The sequence below is a fragment of the Herpailurus yagouaroundi genome, unplaced genomic scaffold, assembly GCF_014898765.1.
Source record: "Herpailurus yagouaroundi ecotype Mexico unplaced genomic scaffold, PumYag 77, whole genome shotgun sequence".
Taxonomy (NCBI): Eukaryota; Metazoa; Chordata; class Mammalia; order Carnivora; family Felidae; genus Herpailurus; species Herpailurus yagouaroundi.
In genome coordinates this window covers 42,822,773-42,845,097 of record NW_024412388.1, presented here as the reverse complement: position 1 = coordinate 42,845,097, position 22,325 = coordinate 42,822,773, and the positions used below count along the sequence as shown (strand labels likewise).

The 22,325-nt window shown below is 39.1% G+C and overlaps 1 protein-coding gene across 1 annotated transcript in view; it reads right to left on the bottom strand.

Moving 5' to 3' along the window:
- Positions 1-18,400, bottom strand: part of SCP2 (sterol carrier protein 2) — a 127,389-nt gene extending 108,989 nt beyond the window's left edge. Inside the window, exons 1-5 of the mRNA XM_040470272.1 lie at positions 18,250-18,400; positions 12,901-12,958; positions 12,206-12,277; positions 8,132-8,263; positions 5,139-5,203 (exon numbers count right to left, since the gene is read on the bottom strand). Of these exons, the coding sequence (XP_040326206.1) occupies positions 5,139-5,203; positions 8,132-8,263; positions 12,206-12,277; positions 12,901-12,958; positions 18,250-18,318 (396 nt within the window). The 5' untranslated portion in view covers positions 18,319-18,400. The remainder of the gene's footprint in view (positions 1-5,138; positions 5,204-8,131; positions 8,264-12,205; positions 12,278-12,900; positions 12,959-18,249) is intronic.
- Positions 18,401-22,325: the final 3,925 nt, after the last annotated feature.

The following is a 22,325-nucleotide window of genomic DNA, read 5'->3' as shown; positions in this document are numbered from 1 at the left end:
GATCTCATGGTCCATGAGTTCAAGCCCCATGTTGGGCTCTGTGTTGACAGTTCAGAGCCTGGAGCCTGCTTTGGATTCTGTGTCTCCCTCTCTCTGTGACCCTCCCCCATTCATGCTCTGCCTCTCTCTGGCTCAAAAAAAATAAGTAAACATTTAAAAATAAATAAATAAATAAAAATCCTATTTTAGATGCCTGGGTGGCTCAGTTGGTTAAGCGTATGGCTTCAGCTCAGGTCATGATCTGTGGTTCATGGGTTTGAGCCCCACATCAGGCTCTATGCTGACAACTCAGAGCCTGGAGCTTGCTTTGGATTCTGTGTCTCCCTCTCTTTCTGCCCTTCCCCAGCTCTCTCAATCTCTCTCTCTCTCAAAAATAAATAAACACTGCGCAAGGATGACACGCAAATTCGTGAAGCGTTCCATATTTAAAAAATAAATAAATAAAATAAATAAATAAACATTAAAAAAAATAAATAAAGATCTTACTTTAAAGAGATACTATGGGAATAACATGATCAACTTTTTGTCAATAAATTCAACAATGTAGATGAAATGGACAAATTCCTTAAAAGGCATTATCAAAGCTCACTCAAAAAAAAAACAATGACATAAATAGTAATATATTTACTAAAGAAACTGAATTACTGGGGTGCCTGGGTGGCTCAGTTGGTTGAGCATCCAACTTCAGCTCAGGTCATGATCTCACGGTTCGTGGGTTTGAGCCCCGCATCAGGCTCTGTGCTGACCACTTGCTCACAGCCTGGAGCTTGCTGCGGATTTTGTGTCTCCTTCTCTGCCCCTCCCCCGCTTACGCTTTGTCTCACACTGTTTCTCAAAATTAAATAAATGTAAAAACAAAATTAAAAAAAAAAAAAAAGAAACTGAATTACTAAACTTAAAAGGTTAAAAACTTTCCCATAAAGAAAACTCCAGACCTAGATGTGGTTTTTAATAATTTTCAAATACAAGTTACCAAGATACTTATCATTCACTACTTAAGAAAAAAAGTCAATTTTTCATGTGTCATAAATATCAGGTACTCTCATTAAGCATCACCTAATCTTATTTCATACTCTTCTCCAGTTGCCACCCTCCAATCCAGCTTTTCAAACTGTCCCCTAAACATATTATATTAATTACTTTTTTTTTGTAGGCTCCATGCCAATGTTGGGCTTGTAGAGTCACATGCTCTACCGACTAAGCCAGCCAAGTGCCTCTGAACATATTATATTATGTTTATTCCACCATCCATGACTTAGCTCATGATATTTTCTCCCATACCCAGAAAGATCTCATGCTTCCCTATCTTTAATTATCTTTATTATATTATTATAATTATCCATATTTATTATATAAAAATTTCATATAATTATTATCTCTTATTGTCTTTAAGACCCAACCTAACATCTCCTACTTTCTTAAAATGTTCTCTAATGAAAATGGGAAATAGCTCTTGTTGATTTCAATGCCTGTGGTTACTAACAGATACTGTCACATATATTTAACTTAATTTAAGGTAGAGGCCTTTAATGTTTGAACAGAAAGAACTGAATCAGATTGACCTCATAAGTCTTAGATGAATAGGCTAAAAGTTATCTTCAACTCATTTTCTAACAACGATTCTAGTTTTAGGGGTGCCTGGCTGGTACAGTTGGCAGAGAATGCAACTCTTGATCTCAAGGTCATGAGTTAGATGTTGGGTGTAGAGACTACTTAAATAAAACTAAAAAAAAATAATAATAAAGCAATGACTCTAGTTTTTGTTTTTGTTTTTTTAAGTTTATTTATTTTGAAGGGGGTTAAAAGAGGCAGGGAGAGGAGAGAATCCCAAGCAGGCTCTGTGCTAACAGCACAAGCCATCCAGACACTGGCAATTTCTAATATATATATATTTTATCAAGGGTAATTGCTTCTTAAATTATATACATGAGGAACCTGGGTGGGCTCAGTCACTTAAGCATCTGACATTTGATTTTGGCTCAGGTCACCATCTCATGGTTCCTGAGATCGGGCCCCACATTGGACTCCATGCTGACATCCCAAAGCCTGCTTAGGAGTCTCTCTCTCCCTCTTTCTCAGCCTCTCCCCCACTCACATATGTATGTTTGAACACACGCACTCATTCTCTCTCAAAATAAATAAATATTTTTTTAAAAAGTAAAGGGATGGAAAAGATATTTTATTCAAATGAAAACTAAAAGAAAGCTGAGGTCACTATACTTAGATAAAATAAACTTTAAGACAAAGGCTATAATAAGAGACAAAGAAGGTCATTAAACTAAAATCCACTTCTATTAATTATACATAAGATTCAAATATTCAATCTAAATAAAAACGCTTAATCATTTTGGCTCTCCTCTACATTCACATGTTGATATACTTATTAAAGTATAATTATGTCTGGTCTTATTATTTTAAGTCAGGTTTAAAACCTCAAAACCATCTATCTAATGATAAAGGGGTCAGTCTAACAAGATGACATAACATTTGTAATTTTTCATGCACCCAACACAGTAGCACCTAAATATATAAACCAAATGTCAACAGACCTAAAGGGAAGGATAGACAGCATTCAATAATTGTACACAGGACTTTAATACCCTACTTTCATCAATAGATAGATTAGTCAGACAGAAAATCAATAAGGAAACATTGGACCAGATGGACGTAACTGACATATACAGAACATTCCATCCAAATGCAAAAGAATACACATTCTTCTGTGGTGTACATGGAACATTTTCCAGAATAAATCGTGTGGTAGGCCCTTAATAAATTTAACAAGACTGAAATCATCAAGCATCTTTTCCAACCACAATGGCATAAAACTAGAAGAAAACTAGAAAATGCACAAATATGTGGAGATTAAACAACATGCTACTGAACAACCAATGGGACAAAGAAATTAAAAAATATCTTTTTTAAGATGAATTAAAATGGAAATAAAACAACCAAAAATTATGGGATGCAGCAAAAGCAGTTCTAACAGGGGGAAGTTCATAGTAATAAACTCCTATAGAGAGAAATGAGAAAGATCTCCAAAACAACCAAAAACAAAAAAAAAAAAAAAAAAAAACCCCACATGACAAAACCCTAACTTTACACCTCAAAGAACAATAAAAAGAAGAACTAAGCCCAAAGTTAGTAGAAGAAGAACATAACAAAGATCAGAGTGGAAATAAATGAGACAAAATATCAAATAGAAAACATCAATGAAACTGTGGGACCCAAGGAATTTAACAAAACTCCCCTATCCCTGGACAAGCAGAGCAAGACTAACTCCATTTTATGCTACACCCACCATCCCATGTATAACCCCCACATGACCTACTTATTGCTTAAGACACTCCCCCACCCTCGTCAAGCCGCAGAGCACACCCTTACTGGAAACCGGCTCATATAGGAATATGGAACCCCTAACTGCCAAAGAATGTAAACCCCGCCTTTTGCCCGCCAAACTTGCGTGCCAATTCTGACCAGAGTGATAGGCTAGTTCAAACAGTTCACTATAGGGTAAATTGTAATTCAATTGCCACCTGCATGTGGACTAACATCACTATGAAACTTTCTGTGTGTTACAATCTCATTGGCCATTGGCCCCTATAAAACTGCTATGCCTCTTAACCTAGGGGTCCAAGTCCCTGCTCCGCTGTGTCAGATATGCTTGGGCCCAAGCTCGAGCTTGCAAATCAACTCTCATGCGTTTGCATCGGTATCAGCTCCTTGGTGGTCTCTGGGATTCGAAATCGGGGTATAACAATACTAAACACTGGTTTTTGGAGAAGATAAACAAAATGCCCAAGCCTTATCTTCTCTCACCACTTATTCTCCATTAATTCCAATTAAACATAATTATATCTTATCACACTATCATCTAAACTCTTTTTATCTTTTTTCTCTTTAGAGTGTATACTAAATAATTATTTCTAACCTAGTCCAGTTTCACTAATTGTCTTTTTAGTCATGTGTAATCTGCTATCAAACCTATCTTCTGATTTCTTACTTTTAATCATTTTATTTTTCTTTTCTATAAACTCTACTTTTTTTTCATGCCTATCATGTCCCTTTTTGCAGTTTCCAATATTCTTACAATATTTCCAATTATGGTGCCTTGTTTCTTTAATGCCTGGTTATTACTGCATGTCTTAGATAATTATTTGAAGAGTTCTCAAAGCCTCCAAAAGAAGATGCTTTCCTCCAAAAGAAAACTCACACTTGTGTCTGTTAAGTACCTAGGTAATTACCATTCTGGAACCAATTTAGACTGAATTCAAGGTTTGAGGTTTCTCTAACTGTCCTGTAATGAGAATTTTGGTAGCAATCTCATATGAGGAATATCAAAGAAAGATTTTTCAGTGAAAGGTTTTTCTGGTGTTTTGTTTTTGTTTTTTTCCTTCTCTTTTTTCTCCCCTATTCCGCTCGGTACCAAGACAACTCTCACAGGAAAAAAAGACAGTTTTTCTTTAGATTTGCCCTTACCCAAAGGGTTTATCCCCGCAGGGCCCCAGTTTAATGTGCAGAGTGAGTATTAAACTTCTGATCTTGGGAGGACTACTTGCCTCTTCACTCCAGGGGACCATCAAAATTAAAGCTCACAGCTTCCTGATCAAAGGCATTCAAGGCAAAAGTGCTTCAAATACTTCAAACTCTCTGGCATTCATCTGCAATTCCTCTCTCTTTAGCACTTCCTTGCCTTTAGGATTTTTTCTTTATATTCCAATACTTTAACTGTCATCTCTAGAACTGGTTTAAATAATTTGGCTTCCCATTTCCAGAATCAGAAATCCCACACTTTATTAATCCTCTTCAATTTGTTAAGTTTTTGAATTAATGACTCTCAAATTAAATAGGTAAGTCACCTCAAATTCAATCATTTGACATTTCTGAACATCAGGTTTATCATTGACAAAGTAAAGAGGTTGAGCCAAATTATCTCTGATTCTTTACTGTTCTAAAATACCAGAATTTATGCATACATATACAATGTCACATTTCAGATTGTGAATATATCAGCTCATTTAATAACTATGCCAAATTATGCTTTCTGTTGCTTATTAACAGGTTCTATTTATAGTAGTCAGATGGGCAAAGTTATCTCACAGTACTATTAACAACTCCAGAGTAACAGTAAGACTCACATTTGATAAAAGGGGTCCCTTCTCCATCTTCTCAAACCCAAGAGCCAAGACACAATCTGCCATACCTTGAAAGAAAAATGTAATCATTAGGAAAAATTAAATTTCAAGACACCTAACCAAATACCATTAAATACTTTAAGTAATTTATATAAAATTGAAATAGATGCTATAATCTGACAAAATGTTTAATAAGTGAAAAATTAGAGTAAATTCTTATATGATTCCAGATAAGAGGAAAAATTACGTATTTAATTCTTCCTTTTATTCTAAATAATTTGTATGCTAATAAAGCTTTTTATTAATATGGAAATATGGTTCAGTGAAAACAAATATAAACAACCAATTTTGGGTTTTTATTAATTATTTTTTAATGTTTATTCATTTTTTGAGACAGAGCGTGTGCACGCACACGAGACAGAGAAAGAGCGCCGCATGAATGGGGGCATGGCAGAGAGGGAGACACAGAATCAAAAGCAGGCTCCAGGCTCTGAGCTGTCACCACAGAGCCTTATGCAGCACTTGAACTCACGAACTGCCAGATCATGACCTGAGCCAAAGTCATACACTTAACCAACTGAGCCACCCAGGTGGCCATAAACAACTAATTTTGAATTTTATTTTTTTTTCAACTTTTTTTTTTAATTTTTTTTATTTTTGGGACAGAGAGAGACAGAGCATGAACGGGGGAGGGGCAGAGAGAGAGGGAGACACAGAATCGGAAACAGGCTCCAGGCTCTGAGCCATCAGCCCAGAGCCCGACCCGGGGCTCAAACTCACGGACCGCGAGATCGTGACCTGGCTGAAGTCGGACGCTTAACCGACTGCGCCACCCAGGCGCCCCTAATTTTGAATTTTAAAACAAATAAAATTTAAAAAATTTTTAAAGGATCCTGATTAAAATCTTAACAGAATTATTTTTGGAGGGAGGGGATGCCTTAAAAATGATGTTAAAGTTCAACTGAACAGCAAAATAAGAACTACCAAAATTTTTCTTTAAAAAAAAAAAAAAATGAAGAAACCTAACAAAGTGAGGGGCACAGAGGACTCAAGCATTATCAAACAATAAGACATTATAAAGCTCCAACAAGTAAAATAACAGTGGACGGGCACTCGGGTGGCTCAGTTGGTGGGGCATCCAACTCTTGATTTGGGCTCAGGTCATGATCCCAGGGTTGTGCAATCAAACCCCAGGTAAGGCTCTGCATTGAGTGCCCTGAGTGCGGAGTCTGCTTAATTAAGACTCTCTCCCTCTGCCCCTCTCTCCCACTCGAGCACTCTCTCTGTTTCTCTCTAAAAAACAAAACCAAACAGGGGTGTGCCTGGGTGGCTCAGCTGGTTAAGCATCTAACTCTTGACTTCAGCTCAGGTCATGATCTCACATTCATGGGTTCAAGCCCCACACTGGGCTCTGCACTAACACTGTTAGTGCTTGGGATTCTCTCTCTCTCCCTCTCTTTCTGCCCCTCCCCTGCTCTTGCTCTATCACTCTCTCAAAATAAATAAATAAACTCAAAATAAAAAAATAAAACAAAACAAACAAAAACAAAGTGGAGTAGTAGAGCAATAATCAACAATCAACCAACAGAACAGAATAGAGGGCCTAATAAAATACATTGGAATATTTGGAAATATAGAATATGATATATACTCAATAGAACTAAAAACACATGGCCACTAAAAAATGTACATAAATATTTATAGAAGCATTATTCATAATAGGCAAAAAATAAAAACAATCCAATGGCCATTAATTGATAATTGGATAAACAAAATGTGGTCTATCCATACAATGGAACATTATTTGGTCATGAAATATAATGAAGTAGGGATATATGCCACAACACAGATGAACTGTGAAAACATTATGCTAAATGAAAGAAGGCACAAAAGGCTATGTATTATATGCTTCCATTCATTTAATGTTCAGGACAGGTAAATCCAGAGACAGAAAGTAGCTTAGTAGTTACCAGGTGTTTAGGAGAGGGGAAAATGAAGAGTGACTGCTGATAGGTTCAGGGTTTCTTTTTGGGGTGATAAAAATGTTCTAAAACGCTAGATAGTGGTGATGGTTACACGAAATCTGTGATTATACTAAAACACACTTAATTGTATAGTTTCGAAAGGTGAACTTATGGTACATAAATTAGATCTCAATAAAATTATTATTTTTTATTTTTTTAATGTTTTCTTTTTATTTTTATTTTTGAGAGAGAGAGTGTGAGCAGGGGAGGGGCAGAGAAAGAGGGGGACAGAGGATCCAAAGTGGGCTCTGTGCTGATAGCAGTGAACCCAGTGAGAGGCTCAGACTCACAAACCGTGAAATCATGACCTGAGACAACGTGGGACACTCAACCGACTGAGCCACCCAGATGCCCTTACAGCTGTTATTTTTTAAAAAGATCTACATTATAGGGGTGCCTGGGTGGCTCAGTTGGTTAAGCATCCAACCCCTGATTTCAGCTCAGGTCATGACCTCACAGTTCATAAGATCGTGCCCTGAGTTGGGCTCTGTGCTGACAGTGCAGAGCCTGCTTGAGATTCTCGCTCTCTCTGCCCCACCCCTGGCATGCATGTGCACAAGCACACTCTCTCTCTTTCTCAAAATAAATAAATAAACTTAAAAAAATAATTTTAAAAAAGATACACATTATAAAAGCAATCCCTCTGGGGCACGTGGGTGGCTCAACTCGTTAAGCATATGACTCTTGATTTTGGCTCAGATCATGATCTCATGGTTTGTGGGTTTAAGCCCCACCTCTGGCTTTGTGCTGATGGCCTGGAGCCTGTTTGGGATTCTCTCTCTCTTTCCCTCTCTCTGCCCCTCCCTTACTTGTGCTTTCTCTCTCTCAAAATAAATAAATAAACTTTAAAAATCAATCAATCAATCAATCAATCAATCAATCCCTCTGATGGTCATAGAGAGAAATGATGAAAGGGCAATAGATATTGCCCCATGTCTATTTAAGTACAGTAGACAAATAAACAATCCTCACCACCCTGTATCAGCTGCCGGGCCATAAACAAAGCAGTAGAACCAGTAGCACAGTTATTGTTGACGTTAATTATAGGAATTCCAGTCAGTCCCAAACTGTGATAGATAGACCTCTGCCCACAGGTAGACTCACCTGTACAGAAAAAGAAACAAAAACTATAATATCTACAACATGGGAATTAATGAAGCTGCAATGCAACATAATACCACAGTATGGTGGTTGTTTTTTTTTCCAGTATTATGCCTTTGCCTAGCATATAACACAGGCAGAACAATAAATAAACTGACATCTTACTCAGAAAAAGGTTTTGCATTAAGCATCATTTACACTCCAAATATGAAAAATCCTCAAAACACAGTATGATATGTACTTTCTCTACATGTTACAATAGGAAAGTAGAGAAATGACCAAGTAATAGCGAACAATTCAATCTGGCTAGTGCTACATGATAAAGGAAGCAATGTTTCATTTATACTTCTTTACAAATCTTTAAAACTATACCATCTGATTAAAAGGCTATGACTTTCTCAGGGAGCCTGGGTGGCTCAGTTGGTTAAGCGTCTGACTCTTAATTTCAGTTCGGGTCATGATCTCAGTTTGTGAGTTCAAGCCCAGCATCAGGCTCTGCGCTGACAGTGCGTAGCCTGCTTGGGATTCTGTGTCTCCCTCTCTCTGCCCCTTCCCTGCTTGTTCTCTATCTTTCTCTCTCAAAATAAACAAACATTAAAAAATAATAGTAATTTAAAAATAGAAATAAAAAATAAAATAAAATTTTAATTTTATTTTATTAAAATATTTATTATTAAAATATGATTTTAATAAAATCATGATTTTTCTGTTAATAAAAATAATAATAATAAAAATAAATAAAATAAATAAATAAATAAATAAAAATAAATAAAAATAATTTTCTATTTTCTATTAATAAAAATTTTTCTATTAATGAAATCTATGATTTTTCTCTTCATATAAAGGTTCCACAACTTCAAAAAGTTTAAAAGATCCTATGAGGCAGGTCATTACAAAAAAATAGTGATCCAAGCTGAATACACATTTGACTCCCTTTGCCAAGTAACACGGCCACCAAGGCAGACATGCTAGAGCAATGTAATGGGAACATCTGAAGGTATAGACTCTTCAGAAGTCTTCAGGGAAAACAGCAAAGTTCAGGACCTCCTTTTCAATAAATACATTGTGTATCTCTCTGACCTAGTAAATTTCCCTTTGAGAATTCTCTTGGTATCTTGAAATCTCAAAAAAATAATCACAGATATGCACACAGACTCACCTACGGTTATGCTTACTATAGCCTTTTTTCAAAAACTTTTTTTAACGTTCATTTATTATTGAGAGACTGAGAGAGACAGAGCGTGAGCGGGGGAGGGGCAGAGAGAGAGAGGGAGACACAAGTTTGGGAAGCAGGCTTCAGGCTCCAAGCAGGCTTCAGGCTCTGAGCTGTCAGCACAGAGCCCAATGCGGGGCTCAAACCCCTGAACTGTGAGATCATGACCTGAGCTGAAGTCAAATACTTAACCAACTGAGCCACCCAGGCACCCCAAAGCCTTTTATGATAACTAGAAATCAGAAAAAATTTAAAATGTCCCATGAATGAATGAATGAAGAAAGAAAGAAAATGTCCAAGAACAGGATATCATTACTACTACTAAATAAACTGCAGTAAATCCCAAAGACTAGAAAATCATACAATCATTAAAAAGGCTGTAAAAAGACTGGGTACATTCTAAATGTCCATTGAAAGGCAATGGATTCAATAAATTATGATATATCTATTCAATGGAATTTTATGCTATCATAAAAAATAGACCAAGGAAGCTCTTTATGATACAATTTGGAACAGTAACCAAGAACTACTAAGTAAAAAAGAAAAAAAATTTAAGATACAAAATAGTGTGTATATTATGCTACCATGTATGTAACAAAAGGGGAAAGGGGAACTTACACACTCACACATACTTGTATATGTACAAATCACTTCTGAAAAGATACACCAGAAATTAGTGAAACTGGATGACTAAGTGAAGGTAACCATGAGACAGGGAGACAGAAATAAGTGTGAGATTTTCCACTATATAACCATCCACTTTTGGTATTTTTGTACCATGTAAATACTTCATCAAGTCCGGAAAAAAAAAAAAAAAAAACTTAATTGAAAAAATGCTGGGGCACCTGGGTGGCCCAGTGGGTAGAGCGTCTGACTTCGGCTCAGGTCATGATCTCGCGTTCCGTGAGTTTGAGCCCCGTGTCGGGCTGTATGCTGACAGCTCAGATCCTGGAGCCTGTTTCAGATTCTATGTCTCCCTCTCTCTCTGCCCCTCCCCCACTCTCACTTTGTCTCACTCTGTCTCTCAAAAATAAATAAATGTAAAAAAAAAATTTTTTTTAATGTTAATGATAACATAAAGGAAGACCTAATGGAGAATACTGACAATACTAAAATGAGAAAAGTAGGTTACCAAAAAGTATGTATACTAGGATCTCATTATTTTTTTTCTTTTTTAAGTTTTATTTATTTAAATAACCTCTACACCTAATATTGGACTCAAACTCACGATCCAGAGATAAAGAGTTGCACATACTTCTGACTAAGCCAGCCAGGTGCCCCAGGACCTAATTTTCTTGAAGAGAAAGTTGTATATGCATGCATACTCACATGCATTCATATTCACTGAAGGATAACACCAAAAATTAATGGTGATAATTTCTGAACTGGACAATGGGATTACAGGTGATTTCTTTTTTGTCTTTTTCTGTTTCCTTTTTTTGTTGTAATTAGTGTATATTCTTTTCCTAATTAGAAAAAGTTTGATATGGGAATGCAAGCTGGCGCAGCCACTCTGGAACACAGTATGGAGGTTCCTCAAAAAATTAAAAAGAGCACTACTCTACGACCCAGCAATTGCACTACTAGGTATTTATCCAAGGAATATAGGTATGCTGTTCCAAAGGGACACATGCACCCCAATTTTTATAGCAGCACTATCAACCATAGCCAAAGTATGGAAAGAGCCCAAACGTCCATCGATGGAGGAATGGATAAAGAAGACGTGGTATATATACACAATGGAGTATTACTTGGCAATCAAAAAGAATGAAATCTTACCATTTGCAACTATGTGGATAGAAATAGAAGGTATTATGCTAAGTGAAATTAGTCAGTCAGAGAGAGACAAACACCATATGACTTCATTCATATGAGGACTTTAAGAGACAAAACAGATGAACATAAAGGAAGGGAAGCAAAAATAATATAAAAATAGGGAAGGGGGGGCGCCTGGGTGGCGCAGTCGGTTAAGCGTCCGACTTCAGCCAGGTCACGATCTCGCGGTCCGGGAGTTCGAGCCCCGCGTCGGGTTCTGGGCTGATGGCTCAGAGCCTGGAGCCTGTTTCCGATTCTGTGTCTCCCTCTCTCTCTCTGCCCCTCCCCTGTTCATGCTCTGTCTCTCTCTGTCCCAAAAATAAATAAACGTTGAAATAAATAAATAAATAAATAAATAAATAAATAAATAAAAATAGGGAAGGGGAACAAAAGCATAAGAGACTCATAAATATGGAAAACAAACAGAGGGTTACTGAAGGGGGTGTGGGAGGGGGGATGGGCTAAATGGGTAAGGCACATTAAGAAATCTACTCCTGAAATCATTGTTGCACTATATGCTAACTAATTTGGATGTAAATTAAAAAAAGAAAAAGAAAAGAAAAAAGTTTAATAAAAAATTTTATTGGATACAAAAAAGTAAATGTTTACAAATTTTAAAATAACAAAGAACAAAAATTTATCTTCTGAACAGTATCTTTATATGGTAGAACTATGGGCAATTTTTTGTTTTTTGAAGATAAACAATTTTTTTTAAATTTATCTCCTGGTTTGGCAATAAACAATGGCAAAGACATATATTAAACTAGGCTAACACATAAGGGAAATCTAGGAATGATAGGAATAAGACTCTGAATTCTGATTTTTGCGGGTTAAAATTTACAAATGCCTCTGCACTGTTTATGAAGTTGCTGCTATATTAGGTGAAACACTTTTAGAATATATAGTTTACCACATACCATAAACGTAGCCAACACATGCCTGTTCCACTACTGAATAAGGGATCTGTGCATCAGATAAAGCTTTCTGGCCTATAAAAACAAAAGCGTTTAATCAAATAGTGCTTTGAGTATTTGCTTTAGGTGAGTAAAAATTAAGTTTAGAGTTTTCCCAGAGTAGATCTACCTCCAAATAGTCTACGTTCAATTCAAATGACAAACCTTCATCAAATCCTCTCAGACCTCTCCACTGAGAAATAACCATTTCTTCCTCTAAGCTACTACATCACTTTTCCATACCTCCTTTATGATACTTATATACTAACTATAAATATATTAAACCCCAAAATCTTAAACCCCCTTAGTGGCAAGGTCCTTGTCTTACTCATCTCTGTGGCTCCACTGTACCTCTAAAGGGCAAAATTGGAAAGAATATCATTATTGGGGGGCAGGGAGGACGCCCACAGAGCCCTTTGCTGTCACACTAAACAGTTGGATAGTACATAAAATCAAAGGCCACTGTTTGCCCTGGCTATCTAGCTAAAAATTAGCCCAAGCTCTTTTCCCTTTGTCCTTCCTAATGAATCAGTAAGCAATTATCTGTATAGGTTCTTCTCCTTGACCCAGGATTCTTTTTACGGTTGCAAGGTTGTTCCACAATCAAGATAGACTACACAGTAACATCAATGTTCAAATACCTAAATTTTCTATTTTACCTGCTTCTTTTGCCAAGTCAGGATAGTCTCTTGAATTCTCAAGTCCAGGCTTTAGGAACTAGAAATATAGAAGGAGATAATAACAGAAGCAAATATAGTTAGATTTTTCTCACAACAGAGCACTGCAGAAATTCATTCATCTATTAGCTTACACAAAAACACACTGAGCACCTAACATACTGAGCACCTATCATGTTCCTGGACTCTGACAATAAATAATATACAGTCCTTGCACTCGGGGAGCTTCTAGTCCAACAGAAAACAGAAAATTATACTACAGTGTCCATAAGTACAGAATAATTTGGGAGGGAAAACTACATAGGTTCAGAGGGAGGATTAGAAAGGCTTCCCAGAGGAACTGACATTTAAATTCAGTCTTTTAGGATGGAGTTTGCCAAGTCAAAGAAAACAAAACTTCTAGGGCAAAGGTCTAGAAGTGAGAGAATATGGCTCAATCCAGGTACTATAAACAAGTTTATATTGCAGCAGTTGAAGTGCAAGATAAGTTACAGCAAGTGACAGGTACAGAAGAGTAACTTAGGTCCAAATGATGGTAACCACTAACATTAATTGGGCACTTACTGTGTTATGCATTATGCTAAGCACTTCAGATATATTAACTCATTTAATCGTCACAATAATCCTAAGAGGTAGTCACTATTATTATCATCACTTTACAGTAAGAAAACTAGGGTATATAGAGAGATTAAGTAATTTGCCCAAGGTCACATAGCTAAAAAGCAATGAAGCTGAAACTTCAGACAGTCTGGCTCTGGAGCCAACTCAGGGAACGTTATATGCATTCCTTTGACGTCTGAGCTTTATCCTGAAGACAATGGATTTTTTTTTTTAAGAGACCGGAAAAAAAACGAGATACTGCTACACACCTATTAGAATGGCCAAAATCCAAACACTGACAATACCAAATGCTGACAAGGATGTAGAGCAATAGGAAGTCTCACTGCTTGTGGGAATGCAAAATGGTATGCCCACTTTGGAGGACAGGTTGGTGGTCTCTTATAAAACTAAACCTTCTCTTAACATTAATCCAGCAATCCTTGGTATTTATGCAAATGAGTTGAAAACTTATGTCCACAACAAAAGCCCACAGAGGCACATTTATAGCAATTTTAAATCACTGCCAAGACTTGTTAAGTAACCAAAATGTCTTTAGCAGGTGAATAGATAAATAAACTGTGGCACATGGAACACTACTCAGTACTAAAAAGATATGGACTATCAAGCCATGAAAAGACACAGAGGGTGGTGCCTGGGTGGTTCAGTCAGTTAGCATCTAAATACTGGCTTTGGCTCAGGTCATGATCTCACGGTTCACGGCACAGAGAAGAATTCCTTGTTGGACTCTGCCCTGACAGTTCAGAGCCTGCTTGGGATTTTCTCTCCCCACTCTCTCTGCCCCTCCCATTTGTGCTCTCTCATGCATACATTTTCTCTCTTTCTCTCTCTCTCTCAAACTAATAAACTTTAAAAAAACAAAGAAAAGACATGGAGGAATTTTAAATGCATGTTACTAAGTGAAAAAGTCAATCTGCAAAGCCAACAGACTGTATGATTCCAACGATACGACATCCTGGAAAAGGCAAAACTATGGAGATAGTAGAGATTAGTGGTTGTCAGAGGTTGAGGGAAAAGAGGGATGAACAGGCAGAGCACAGAGGATTTTCAAGGCAATAAAACTATTCTGTATGATTTTTTTTTAATGCTTGGTTATTTTTTGAGAGAGAGAGAGAGAGAGAGAGAGTGACAGCGAGGGAGGGGTAGAAAGAGAGGGAGACACAGAATCTGAAGCAGACTCCAGGCTCTGTGCTGACAGCATAGACACAGGGCTCGAACCCACAGACCATGAGATCATGACCTGAGCCAAAGCCAGATGTTTAACCAACTGAGCCACCCAGGCACCCCATATTCTGTATGATATTACAATGGATACATGTCATTATACATTTGTGCAAACCTAGAATATACAACACCACAACGGAACCCTAATGTAAGCTACAGACTCTGAGTGACAATGATGTGTCAGTTTAGGTTTACTGATTATAACAAATGCCCCATTCTGGTGCAGATTACTGATAGCGAGTGAGGCTGTGCATGTGTGGGGGCAGGGAACATATGGGAACTCTACTCTATACTTTCTGCTCAATTTTGCTGTAAACCTAAAACCGCTTTGAAAAATAAAGCCTTATCTTTTAAAAAAGAGAGAGACTGGGGTGAAAAGAGCTGCATTTTAGATTATTATAGATGTAATGTGGAGAAATGAATGAAGGGAATAGGCAGGAGGCAGTGAGGACAAATGATCCTGAAACAGTCCAAGTAAGAGTTGACTAAGATAAAAGCAGAAAAGATGAAAAAAGTAGACAGATTTAAGAAACATAAAAGAAGAAAATCTACCAAACTAGGTGGCCAACTAAATAAAGTGGAGTGGTTTGCTGGTCAGTGGAGGTGCTAGCAAAAAATTGGCTTTCAAAAAATTTTGACTGCAAGCCACAAAAAATACATATTACAACAAACCCAGTAGACACATATATACATACATAATTGAAGCTAAATTTTCATGAAATACTTATCCTTGTTATACTGATAAAATATTTTCTATTCGATTTCAAGTTTTTAATGCTAGAAGCAACCTACCAAATTTACTTTTCAACCTCCCAGTGAGTCACAAAACCAGTCTTAAGTATTATATAGAGACTTGACTTAAATACCACATTTCATTGCACAGTGCTGAAATACATCTGTTGAACTTGAACCAAAAGAAAACATTTAACATTTCTTCCCATTCTGTCTCATCCAATTTCTTCATAATTCCTGCATTAGGGAATCCTTCATAATTCCCTAATTCAGTACCTAAAAATTGCCTATTCCACCCCTACTTATTCTTCAATTCACTATCCACAATCAGATCATTTACAGAGAGCACTCATATACAGAGAACAGTATGCTAGGTTCTAACTGGTTATACCAATTCATGATTAAATTATAACCCATGTAGTGAAACAACTGCACTTTCCCAGTGCTTACTGAAATCAAGGTAATTTTTAAATGACTAGCCAAGCAAATAAACACATACAACACTACTTCTTCAAAATAAAAAGCATAGTTAGGTGGAAACTACCTAATGTCCATTAACAGCAGACTGGATCAACTGTGGTATGTTCACACAGTGGACTACATGACATCAAGTAGAATGAAAAATCCATAAATACACATACAATTATGGATGAATCTCACAAATATAATGCTGAATAAAAAAGCCAGGACTAATCTATAGCATTAAAGGTCTAAAGTCAGGATAATGGCAATCCTTGCAGGTGAGGAGTCGGTGACTGAAAAAGAGCACAAAGGAGATTCTGAGGTGCTGGTAAAGTTCTATTTTTTTTAGTTTTTATTTGTTTCATCAAAGAAATGCAAAACAAACAAAAAGCACCATAAGGCATTAATAAAAACGGCAATTCAGTTTCACTACTCTCCACACACTAGTCTTATTTGTTCCCAAAACATCCACTTTTAATTCTTTTAGACATTTCTTTTTTTTTATAAACTGCCATATTTCTAAATGTTCTTATACTATCATTTCTTTATCAATTTCAGAAATTATATCACCATCTCCAAAAAGGGCCAGTGAGGATTAGGTCTCTTTAGCCGCCCCCCCCCCCACATATACATTTACACTTACTCCATCCCACTTATACAATTGAATAATTTTTTATTAAATCAGTACTCATTGTTTACTTCATTAAGTAAATATTTTTTATTACTGGGCCAAGTTGTGTGCTATAATTACATTTCCTATGGTACAATTTTTTTTCTAGAGTTGACTGGTTGGCTCAGTCAATAGAGCATGTGACTCTGAATCTCGAAGTTGTGAGTTTGAGCCACAGGCTAGGCATAGAGATTATTTAAAAACAAATAAACTTTTTTTTTTAATAATAAAAAAGTGGCGCCTGGGTGGCTCAGTCAGTTGAGCGTCCGACTTCTGCTCGGGTCATGATCTCACGGTTTGTGAGTTCGAGGCCCACGTCGGGCTCTCTGCTGACAGCTCAGAGCCTAGAGCCAGCTTTGGATTCTGTGTGTGTCTCTCTGCCCCTCCCCGCTCACTCCCTCTCTCATTCTCTTTCAAATAAATAAATGTTTAATAAATAAATGATAATAAATAAAAGTTTTAGCCTTTTTAAAGATTAATTGTAAATAGCAGAGATACAGAATACCACACACAAAACATGAATTACTCTAAGGCAAACACTCTTGCAACCACTGACAAAGATTCACCAAACTCTAGCCAGGCTCCTCTGAGCCCTCTTCTCTAAGCCACCACCTTGGCTTATAAAAACCAAACATTAGGGGGCGCCTGGGTGGCGCAGTCGGTTAAGCGTCCGACTTCAGCCAGGTCACGAGCTCGCGGTCCGTGAGTTCGAGCCCCGCGTCGGGCTCTGGGCTGATGGCTCAGAGCCTGGAGCCTGTTTCCGATTCTGTGTCTCCCTCTCTCTCTGCCCCTCCCCCGTTCATGCTCTGTCTCTCTCTGTCCCAAAAATAAATAAACATTGAAAAAAATTTTTTTAATAAAATAAAAGTCCAAAGTCAACCAAGCACAAGGAGTAAGAACAAGAGAAGGAAAGCAAGAGAAGCAGAGAACAGAGTGCGGATGAAAGTAATAAGCAGTTTGGCATTACTCGCACTTAGGAGCGGGGAGGGCGTCAAGAAATGAGGCCAGGAGCCTCTGGATTCCTGAGAACCAAGCAGAGTACCACTGCGGGGACAGAAAGGGGGTCGGAGGATCCAGGAAACCTGCCACTTGTGCCAAGACACTGCACATCACTGTTTCTCCTCATCCACACTTCTAACTGTGCCTGTAAAGGAATCCTACAGGGAGTACTCCTGGGTGTGGAGAGCTGGGGACATTCCCCTTTCCGTACCTGCTTCCCTTTCCAGTGTAAGGAGGATCTTGCCTCGTCAAAGAGCCACATACCTTGGGATTCCAACTCAGAATCAAAGGAGGTGTGGGTTTTCGGTTATGTTGGGGTGTCCGTCACAAAGCCTGATCCAGGGAGAACGGAAAAGGCGGAAGGGGAAAGAAATGGCCACAGGAACCACCCCAGACAGCGCCGTACCTCAGAGACAACCCTACACCGCAACCCATCCGAGTCGCCACTCTCATGCCAAGAAGCCGGAACGGGCCAGTGGGGTGCCCGGGGCGCCCTCCCGGTAGGAAGGACAAACCGCCGGCCAGCGCCAGGCCCCTGCCCTTCCCGCCGTGCCCCTGTCACCTCGGGGCTCCCCGACTCCTCGGCCTCTCCGGCACAAATAGAAGAGGTCCGCGGCTCTGTTTACCTTGGTCATCCCAACCCCCACCACGAACACCCGGTGCCGGGGCCGAGGCTTTACGGCCGTAAGGAGCATGGCTCAGACTGTGCGCTGCGGAGGCCGACAGAGCAAGTCCTGAGACAGCCGACGCGTGCGCTCACGGACCAAAGCGGCAGCGACGCCGGCGCTCACCCAAGAGCTAGGGGCGGGCCCGGAGGCGGTGAGGGGGCGGGGGGCACGCTCCGGCGGCGCGAGGTGGAGCGAGAGTAGGGCGCCTGCGCGTGCGCAGAGGCGGCCGGTGGTGGCGTTCTTTTCGGGGAGGGGGGCGTTCAGCAGTTCTTTGCGAAGCTCTGGACCCGGCTCACAAGCGGATGGGAATCTGAGTCCACATCACACATCAGGAAAAAGTTTCGTAACCTAGTACAGCCATTCGGGTTTACGTTCTCTATAATGAGAGGAGTAGCGCCTGAGGCTGAGAGCAGAGGGTGGCCTGAAACCGGACTCAGAAAAGCGTAGCCTGAGGAAAGGTTTTGGGAGTGTTCTAATTGTTCTGTATCCTGTTACTGTTGGTACTCAGAAGAGTCATTGCAAGTGCAAAAAGTCATAAGGCTGTACAACAAGACTATGGGGAGTGTTTTACTGGATGTCTAAAACAACCAGATTTCATTTCACTAGCTATGTGACCTTTCTTGTTAATCTCTGAATCTCACTCTTGTTTTGCTCCCACAAATTATGCTCAGAAACTGAGCTTTTGTCTTTGCCGATGGTTTATTTAGCACAGATTTGCTGTAGGGATTCTAATTTATAATAGTAATATTTCACAAGCCAGTAGCATACGGTTAACGTCTCTTAATAAGCTCATAAAGAAATAACATACTCCAAACCAAAGATAGGTTAACTACGTTATAGTTCCAGGCATAAGGGAGATGAAATAAAGTCCAAGTTTAGTTGTGATGTACTTTCTATGAGTTAGTTGGTCCTCTGTAAATCAGTCCTTCCAACTAAGCTGGGAATCAGCTGCCAGCTTAGGTTCCTTACTGCTGGGGCACACAGCTAGCTGGCACCGAGTTGACCACTACCTAGGAAGAGTAGGCTTGCCAAGGCAGAACTGAAGTCTTTGTCTTCCTGAGACCACTGTGCCTTGAATACCACTCAGGACCAAGGGTAGGGTGGCCACCCCACATGAGCAAGTGTCTCAAGACCTTCAGAGATCTGCTTTGATCAGCAAAGAGTAGCCTTGCCCACATAGAACATTCTCAATAAGTCCTCATAAATTCTTGGTATTTAAAGTTTAAATGTTCATTATATCATAGTTGCTCCTCCATATGTTCCTATCTATAAGCACTCAGCAGCACAATTCTGCTATCATCTTCACATGGCCTCCCAAGTTCACCCTCAGATCAGAACAACTGCACGTAAGTCATAAGTGGATTTGAAATCTTCACAAACCAACACATTCTCATAAGGTGTTTTGTGAAGATGATCCTAATAAATACACAGCAAGGACCTTACTCAGGACTCCTGTCTCCTCCTGGACATTAACCTCTCTCATATTCAATTCTGCATCTGCTCCCTTGCTGGACAAGAGAGAATTCCAGACTCAAAGTCTGTGACATCTATGGCCATACTGTTATTACCACTTTGTCCTATGCCCATTGCTGCTCTGCTGATCTTTCTTGGAGACCTAGGAATAATAATAATGTAGAGGAAGGGGGCACTTTGTTATTTTAAAAACCAGGCACCAGATTTCCTCTTAACAAAAGGAATTCTTTTACTGGTGTATTAGTTTGCAAGTGCTGCTATAACAAAGGACCACAGGTTGGATGGCTTAAACAACAGAAATTTATTTTTCCACAGTTCTGGAAGCTGAAAGGCTGAGATAAAGGTGTCGGTAGGTTGATTTTGTGTGAGGTCTCTCTCCTTGGCTTACAGATGGCCATCTTCTCCCTTTGTCTTCACAGGTCTGTCCTCTATACCTATCTGTGTCCAAATTTCCTCTTCTTATAAGGACATCAGTCATATTGGATTAATGCCTAGCCTAATGATCTCATTTTGAACTTAATTACTTTTTTGAAGACCCTGTCTGCAAACACAATCATATTTTGATGTACTAGGGAATAGGACTTCAGCATACGAATTTAGGGGGACATAATTCAGTCCACAACATTTAGCATTAACCTCATTAAGTATGAGAAGTGGGGTCCCACAGTTGATCCCCAACCTTTCTTTCTCATGCATTCTTGTGTCTACTATTCTTTAAGGAGTGAAGGAGTTGGAGTTGTGTCCACTAATATATAGAAAAGGGACACAGAGGGATGGCCAGATGATCCATAACCTGAATTAACTCATTGGAAGCAAAGGCAAGGGATCAAAAATGACTAGGACTGATACAAACCCCAATTAATCTTTTAGGTCACACAGAGGAACTTAGGGTTTCCCATTAGACCCAGGAAGGAGATGAGAGCACATTTTTGCTTAAACCTTACTAGACATAGTGATGACCTCAGCAAACACCAATGACTTTGAAAAGAGAGAATGTTAGGGGTGTCTGAGTGGCTCAGTTGGTTAACCATCTGACTTCAGTTCAAGTCATGATCTCATGGTAGTGACTTTGAGCTCCGCGTCAGGCTCTGTGCTGACCACTCAGAGCCCGTAGCCTGCTTTGGATTCTGTGTCACCATCTCTCTCTGCTCCTCCCCTGCTCATGCTCTCTCTCAAAAATAAATACACATTAATTTTTTTTTGAAAGCCATGGCTTTCAAAGAAATAAAAAGAATTTTATTTCTAGATCACCTAATAGTCCAGCCATTGGTTGGAGGCATGAATTATTAGTGACTTGGGGTCATTAACAAGTGGAAGGCGAGTGAGGTAGAGTGTTCACTGAACACTCTTTATTGATCCACCCAGAATGAACTAAACAGGGCCACTGATGACCTCTGCAAAAGCATTTTGGGTAGATAGTGGAGGCAGAGGCTAGGGATTCACATTCACAAATATTTTTGCCATCTAATTAGTGAGCATAAATTTGGGATGATTGAAGAGTAACTGGGAGGTGAGGCAGTGAAGCCCATGAATGTAGACAACATCAGAATGAATAAATGAAATGACATTTAAAAAATGGAATAAGAAGCAAGGTTCACACACCCCCATTCAATCATCATAATACCACCATGACATAGTGACAAAGATTATCTTCTTGACCAAATTCTAGCCATGCCCCTCTGAGCCCACTTCTCTACTAGGCCTGAACCTTGGCCTACAATGACTTGAACACTAACATAGTTTCTAGCAGATCAAGGCCACATTCCTAAGATGACCCTGGCCCCCCTTAGAGTGCCTGGAGGAGAACACTTAAGCCAACTGTAGAAATTAATAAAGGAAAACCCTCACTAAAATGCAGTCAGGAGGCCAGAAAGAGGAGTTCCCATGTGATACCACTGGACATCAATTACAGGAGGAATTGTCAATTATAATAGACTCAACAGGAGAGGGTGTACATTGTATCTCCTACAAGAAATCCAGTAGGTCAGCTGCTCAGCCCATGAGAAACTGTGATCACTCTGACCTCTTGCTTTTCTCCAGTGGGTTTTGGTTTTAAAGCAACCACTCCCAACTTCTCCATAAAATATGGTTTCCTCCTCTGTTGGACTAGCCTGTTTTTTTCCGGTGGCTTGTTTGTCCCAAATTGCAATTCTTGGCCATTCCCAAAGACACCTACTTTTGCTGGTAAAACAACTTTTATTTTTAAGGTCAGCACTGCCAAAAGAATTTACTGCTTGTTTCAGCCAACACCTGAAGACAGCACCCCCACTGTCTGTCACCGCTGCCACCAACCCCAGTCTCTGTGGGAGCCTAAGGTTGGATAGGCGCCAGTTAGCTAACACAGATGAGTTTCACGTGGCCAAACGCCTTTCCTGATTTTTGTAATTCTTCACAAGCCCGGTTCACCCACCTCTCTCGTTCCTCTTTCTCCCTTTAAAATTCTCAGGCACCTCTGTACAAATGGAAGTTGAATTCAGTTCACACACGACACTTCCCATTTGCAGTAGTACATTATCTGTTCTCACTACTTTAGCTTCCCCTTTATCTACGACAGTAGTCAC